This window comes from Caloenas nicobarica, chromosome 15 (genome assembly GCF_036013445.1).
Source record: "Caloenas nicobarica isolate bCalNic1 chromosome 15, bCalNic1.hap1, whole genome shotgun sequence".
Classification (NCBI taxonomy): domain Eukaryota; kingdom Metazoa; phylum Chordata; class Aves; order Columbiformes; family Columbidae; genus Caloenas; species Caloenas nicobarica.
In genome coordinates, this window is record NC_088259.1 from 12,801,585 (window position 1) to 12,808,448 (window position 6,864).

A 6,864-nucleotide genomic window follows, 5' to 3' on the forward strand; every position below is an offset into this window, starting at 1 on the left:
GGGACTAGTTTAAAAAAAAAAAAAAGCGACCAACCCACCAACCCAGCCTGTCTGCTCTGTGATCACAGAGTTGCCGAGCAGTCCTATACAACGCTAATGTGTTAGGCCAAAGGTCAAGAAACCTGTAACCCATTCTCAGTCTGCATCGGTCACAAAGTCCTCTGGTCGCAAACCCTGTGTTGACAGCAACTGCATATTTGAATCATCGCAGCATTTTAACAGCTTTTCCTTTGCTTACCCCTGCACTCCCTGCAGTGCCAAGTGCACAAGGGGCTGCGGCTCTCGCAGCCTCAGAACAGCGATTTAAGGCCTCTCACCAGGTTTCACAGAATCCCAGAATGTTGGAAGGGACCTCGAAAGCTCCTCCAGTGCAATCCCCCGCCGGAGCAGGAACACCCAGATGAGGTTACACAGAAGGTGTCCAGGCGGGTTGGAATGTCTGCAGAGAAGGAGAATCCACAACCTCCCTGGGCAGCCTGGGCCAGGCTCTGGCACCCTCACCGGGAAGAAGTTTCTTCCCATATTTAAGTGGAACCTCCTGTGTTCCAGTTTGCACCCATTGCCCCTTGTCCTATCGCTGGTTGTCACCCAGAAGAGCCTGGCTCCATCCTCCTGACACTCACCCTTTATATATTTATAAACATTAATGAGGTCACCCCTCAGTCTCCTCTTCTCCAAGCTCAAGAGCCCCAGCTCCCTCAGCCTTTCTGTTCGTCCAGAGAATTACAGAATGGTTGGGGTTGGAAGGGACCTCTGCGGATCCAACCCACCCGCTAACGCAGGGTCACCAGAGCAGATCGCACAGGAATGTGTCCCGGCGGGTTCTGAACGTCTCCAGAGAAGGAAACTCCACAACCTCTCTGGGCGAGGTTCCTTAACCCCTAAGGAATTAAGTTACCATTAGGAAGAATTTAACGACGTACACGCTGTAATTGTCATTAATCCCGCTTCCGGTGGGCAGACGTTGATTAACACGAAATGAGGAGACGATGGAGGCTCCGCAGCGCCCGCCCCGCAGGTGAGCACCGGCCGGGCCCTAGCGCCCGCCCCCGCCCCCGCCCCCGCCCCGCCCCGCCCCGCCCTTAAACGCCGGGCCGGGAGCCGCGCTGGGGAGGAAGGTGCTGCCGCCCCGCAGCATGGCTGGTGTGTCCCGGCTGCTCGCGTCCCTCCTGCTGCTGCTCTGGGGCTGCCTCTGCCCGCCCGCCCGCGCCGGCCTCTACTTCAGAGAAGGGCAGAGCTGCTACAAGCCGGCCCCGCGCAGGGCTCCCGGCCTGAGGTGAGGCTCGCTCCCGCCCACCCCGTCCCTCAGGGGGCTGCCGCCCGGACCCCTCCGAGCGGCCTCACGGAGAGGAACCCGGGGGTGCCCCTGGGGTGGGGCTGGGCGGGCACGGTTTGCAAACCCGGCATCGCCCGGGCTCGGGGTGGGGGACTCCCCGGGGCGGGCAGCCCCGGCCCCCGGTGCCCGGTCAGGGTTCGGGGGGGTCCCCGGGGCCGGCAGCCCCGGCCCCCGGTGCCCGGTCAGGGTTCGGGGGGGTCCCCGGGGCCGGCAGCCCTGGCCCCCGGTGCCCGGTCAGGGTTCGGGGGGGTCCCCGGGGCCGGCAGCCCCGGCCCCCGGTGCCCGTTCGGGGGTCCCGGGGGTGGGGGGCGCTCCGCAGTGACGGTCACGAGACCGGTCACGCTGCCCGCGGTCACGTGACCCGCGATGCTCGCCGGCCACTCTCAGTTACGAAATTCTTTGAAAATTGCCTTAAGAAAAGAAAAAATCCCGCAGTTTGCCTGAAAATACAGGCAGGAGCAGCAAGGGAACTAGTTGTTCTTTCTGCCGCCGCGCAGGACCTACCCCCGCCCGCACGAGTACCTGGACATCTCCACGCTGCCCGAGAGCTGGGACTGGAGGAACGTGAACGGCGTCAACTTCGCCAGCACCACTCGGAACCAGCACATCCCGCAGTACTGCGGGTCCTGCTGGGCCCACGGCAGCACCAGCGCTTTGGCAGGTACGCCGCGCATAGGGCTGCGCGCTGCCTTCTCGCCCGCCAAGCCGGTTGCCCCCAGTGATTTATAGTTTTTGGAAAGCAAAGGAGGTTTATCTTCAGCTTACAAAGTTGCTGGTAGAAAGAAGAGGTGCCAAATTACTGCAGTGATTAATGCAGCAAAAGCTGAGGCTGAGATGTTTCTGAATACACAGGAACAGGGGGAATTCCCAAGCTGGCAGCTGAAGGCAAGGAGGTTTGGTTTCAATAAAGCAATCGCAGTGAGGCTGTCCCCACCCGCTCAGAAATACTGTGAGGGGGGAACATCGGCATGGTTAAAAAGCTGCTTGCAGATGGAATGTGTTAAAAGCTCCTGCTGTTTAGGGCCTGGAGTAAGACCTGGGTTTTCTGCCCCTCTCTCTGGAGCTGTGGTGATGGTAGCAGCAGATGCCAAGGCAGTGACCGTCTCTGCTTCCCTTTTTTGGTACCTCAGCCTGCTGAGCTACATCTACAGCAGCGAGGGCTGCTCAGCGCAGCCTGGAGATGAGGAAATGAAAGAAGTTGCCTCCTGTGGGAAGGGCTTGTGGGGTATTAGCATCAAGAGCCCCATCATTCAAATGAACTGACTACCAGAGCACACAGACAAATCTGGTTTCAGGAGATATCCATCAGCTTTGTGGGAAAAGGGAAGAAGGGGTTTGCTTCAACTGGAGGAGTATTTTGTCTAGAGAGAATACATGATGATTTGCATGCAACAGCAACATGCTGCAGCAGTTTGTGTAGGGAGGCTACAAAAGGATTAACTCTGAAGGACAAATAGAGGAAACTGCAGAAATGGGAAAACGCAGGTGCAAGCAGAGAGCAGGAATTGCAAAGGATCTGTTCTTAAGCAATACAAGAATATAGATATGTATGAAACCTGCCATGATGCAGTGAAGTTCTAGGATAGGTAAAATACAGCAACTTCTTAATTATATAACTTGGGTTAAAACTTAACCAACTTAACCAGTATGTGCATCTTTGTAAGTATGAAAGGCTGATTTTAAAAATCAGGATATTTTTTCTGAACTGCTGTGACTAGTTAAAGCGTTCGTTTCTTCTCCTGTTGCTGCCAGACTAGGCTGGGATAATGCCTCCCAGTCCTGTCAAGTGTAGTTGAATGTTGTTAGCACTAATAGGATTAAAAGTACCACAGTGGCATCAGTTAAGACTCTTAATGCACTGTGAGAAGCAGTTTATAAATACTCATCAGGAAGCTTCTCTGCCAAGTAAGCCAGTTGTTTCCTATAAAATTAGGCAGCAGGGTGATGATGCCTGTCTGAGATGGCATGATAACATGGAGATGTTGGCATAACAGCGAGGATATACTTCTGAAAGCTTTTCCTTGCTTTAAGTTTGTGAAGACTGTCTCTTGAGATCTGGGCTGCAGGGGCTTATGACTGTCTGCGTGGGTTTATGCATAAATCTTTACTCCCGTAAAAGACGCTGGTGGGAGCTGGTTTTATGTGTATTTGAAAACTCTTTGCTGTCAAAGCCAGGAAACAGATCTGGAAGTTTTCAGCAGCTGTGACTTGAATTAAAAGAGGTCTAGGGCACTTCAGGGCTTTAAACAGATCTTACTCATCTGCATATTTTTGCGGAGTTTTTAATGGAAAAAAAACTTAATGGAAACCCACAATAAGTCGTCAGCCTGCCGGTTTGAGTTGGTCATGCTGTGTGCCTCGCTGTCAGCAGTAAAGGCTTTTCCAACCACAACTACTGTTGCCTGCAAACAGTTACAGGTTCAACAACGGACAGGCAGTTTTAACACTAGTTGCAATGTGTAACCACCCACTTATTCCACTAACAAACTCCAATTTCTTATCCTTACAGATCGAATCAACATAAAGAGAAAAGGGGCATGGCCTTCTGCCTACCTGTCTGTTCAGAATGTGATCGATTGTGCCGAGGCAGGATCCTGTGAAGGTGGAGACCACTCAGGTGTTTGGATGTATGCCCACAACCACGGCATCCCAGATGAGACCTGCAACAACTACCAAGCTAAGGATCAAAGTATGATGCCTGTTTGCTTTGCTGTAAGACTTCATCTCAGGTTGAGCAGATCTTAGCATGAGAAAAATATATATATAGTTTCTTGGGATTTCAGTGTACTGGTTCCTGCCTTTGTGTAGTACTTGCTGTTTGACTGACAGAACAGGTTTTACTTACAGGCCTGTGGTGTCTCTTTTTACTCTAGCCAGACAGCATAGCATTAAATCATGCCCAGACAAGTTTGCACAGCTAAATGGTTTAAACTTAATCTCTTAAATCTGTGATATACAATCTGTAATGTACTGAAATATTTACATGTATCACCTCAAGCTAAACAAAGGAGAAATGTAACCTTTGTCTGGTCATGTATGACCAGAATAGTTTCTGTATAGAGAAGCACACCTGAAACACTTCCTCATTAAAGCACTTACATCTATGAAGTAGAGAATAGTAGCTAGTGACTGTAGAGACTTCAAATGTGGTTTCCAGAAAGGAATTTAGTTCACCAGTATTAGTGATTAAGTTCTTAATATCTCCCTCAATTAAAAGGAAAAAAAAGCTTAGTGTGGTATCATTAATTCACTTAAAGAAAAGCATTCTTTTGCAATGGTAATCTCACTTCTGTTTTGTAGAGTGTAAGAAGTTTAACCAGTGTGGAACTTGTGTCACTTTTGGAGAATGCCATGTGATAAAGAACTACACTCTCTGGAAAGTTGCTGACTACGGGTCTGTCAGTGGAAGAGAAAAAATGATGGCAGAAATTTATACTAATGGACCAATTAGGTAAAAAAAAATCTTGAATGGTAAAAAAGAAAATGTTTATCATGTAATAATATTGGGACTGAAATATGTGAAAGCCTGTCTAATGACTGAAGGTGTACATCTCCACTCTCCCATGTTAGCAGCTCTGCACTAATACGCAGGCTTTAGCTTGTTTGTAGATAAATTGAGCTCTGAAGCCAAAATGCAAAAAAAAAAAAAAAGTGTTTTAGCCAGGCCCCTGCCCTGATCGCCCTGTATAAAAATGCTTTCTCTGTTTCCTTACAGCTGTGGCATAATGGCTACAGAAAAGTTGGATGCTTACACTGGAGGACTTTACACAGAGTACAACCCCTCGCCTGTGGTGAATCACATTGTATCTGTGGCTGGCTGGGGCGTAGAAAATGGGACAGAATACTGGATTGTTCGGAACTCATGGGGTGAACCCTGGGTAAGGAAACATCGGGGCAAACATGTTTGCAGAATGACTTTAGAGGAAAGGTGGGGTTTTCCCCTTGCAAACAGGAAGCTGCAAAGCTAGCCTGGGGATAGAAAAAGTAAAACTTCCTTTGAACTAGACTAGCAATTAAAAAATGAAACCTAACTAATCTGAAGACAAGGATATTCAGCCAAAGTTACTTGAGTAATGTCAACTCAATCCCAAACGCCACCCTTCCGTGTACATGCAGCTCCTGTTATGGGCAACTATAAATGACTGTTAGTTGTAATCAAGAATCAAGTCACATACCTGGCATAGATGAGGGGGATGTAAATTCACCCAAGTAGATTGCCCCTTTAAACAAGGTTGCCCTGTGAACCCATGTTACACTTCATCTTGAACGAATTACTAAATTCACTTATAATTCATATTTGGAAGACAGAACACAACATTTTTTTTAACAGTTGTTTTCTAATTTACAATGCAAATTAATTCTTTACAGGGTGAAAGAGGGTGGCTGAGGATTGTGACAAGTGCATATCAAAGTGGAAGAGGAGCAGAGTACAACCTTGCTATTGAAGAGGACTGTGCATATGGAGATGTTGTTCTTCCCTGATTCTATATTGTACATCTGTCTGTTTAGGAACTACTTTGTTGGGAAGCTTCCCAACACCACCTTTTTCTGTTTAAAGAATAGTAGGCTAAAACTCTTTCACAGTTCAAAACCATCAGGCAGTTCTGCAAAACTAGCCCAGATAGCAAGAGACAATGTCTTCTAAGCAAATTAAATACAGAGCTGCCTTTAGATAACTTACAACTTAAAGAAATAATTTACCCATTAAAAAGTTGTCTGCCTTGATGCACAGTACCTAAATCATATTGACTTAATCACTGAAACCACATATGTAAATCTCTGCATATTTTAAAAATATAAATTATGTAGGCTTATGAAGAATGAAAAAGTATACTCAATATTTGGGTCTAGAGCTTATATTAAGTTTTCTAACAGTATTGAGCAAATATCTCACAATGATGCAGATGAAAAACCAAAGCTAAGTCTGGAGATGATATATGAAAAAACTAAATCCCCTGTTGTTTCCTTGACCTCCTGGTGAAACAATGTTGTTGGAAATCTCATATAATACAGTTGGTTTTATCCAAGCAAAATGATCAACAGAAAAAGTCTAAACAGTCTTGTCTCTGTTCAAATTCCTGGCTTTAACATGTGATTTGCTGTGCTGTTTTCCTCCCAAAGAGGCAAAGCAAAAATTTGTGATAACCCAGAATTCTTCACTAATTTCAAGAAAGGTAGCAAATTGTCTTCCTTAAAACTGAGCCAGTTACTAAGTGGAAAATCAGTGCCATATGAAATGTTAACTGGCATTGTTAATTGCATGTAATAAATTGACTTTTTATCTCCAATGACTGTATGTGTAAGAGCTTATGAATACATGTTTTCAGTCATCTTATTGTTGTACCTCACAAGCGGTCTCATGCAGCAGCCCCGCTACCCAAAGCTCACCCCAGACAGTCCAGCTTTTACTGGACTCTTTCTTGTGAAAGGGCTGGTTGACACCACAGTGTATACAGCAACTATGATGGTTCAAACAACAATTCAAGTTAAATTACACCATCTCTACCCACACTGGAGATTGATACAAG

The 6,864-nt window shown here is 47.1% G+C and overlaps 1 protein-coding gene across 1 annotated transcript; it reads left to right on the forward strand.

The window, feature by feature from the left end:
• The first annotated feature begins 1,121 nt into the window (after positions 1-1,121).
• CTSZ (cathepsin Z) lies at positions 1,122-6,616 on the forward strand. Its single transcript, XM_065645766.1, has 6 exons — positions 1,122-1,276; positions 1,834-1,997; positions 3,846-4,025; positions 4,637-4,787; positions 5,052-5,214; positions 5,705-6,616. Exons 1-6 carry the CDS (start codon positions 1,137-1,139, stop codon positions 5,816-5,818), a joined length of 912 nt encoding a protein of 303 aa, XP_065501838.1. The 5' UTR covers positions 1,122-1,136; the 3' UTR covers positions 5,819-6,616.
• Positions 6,617-6,864: the final 248 nt, after the last annotated feature.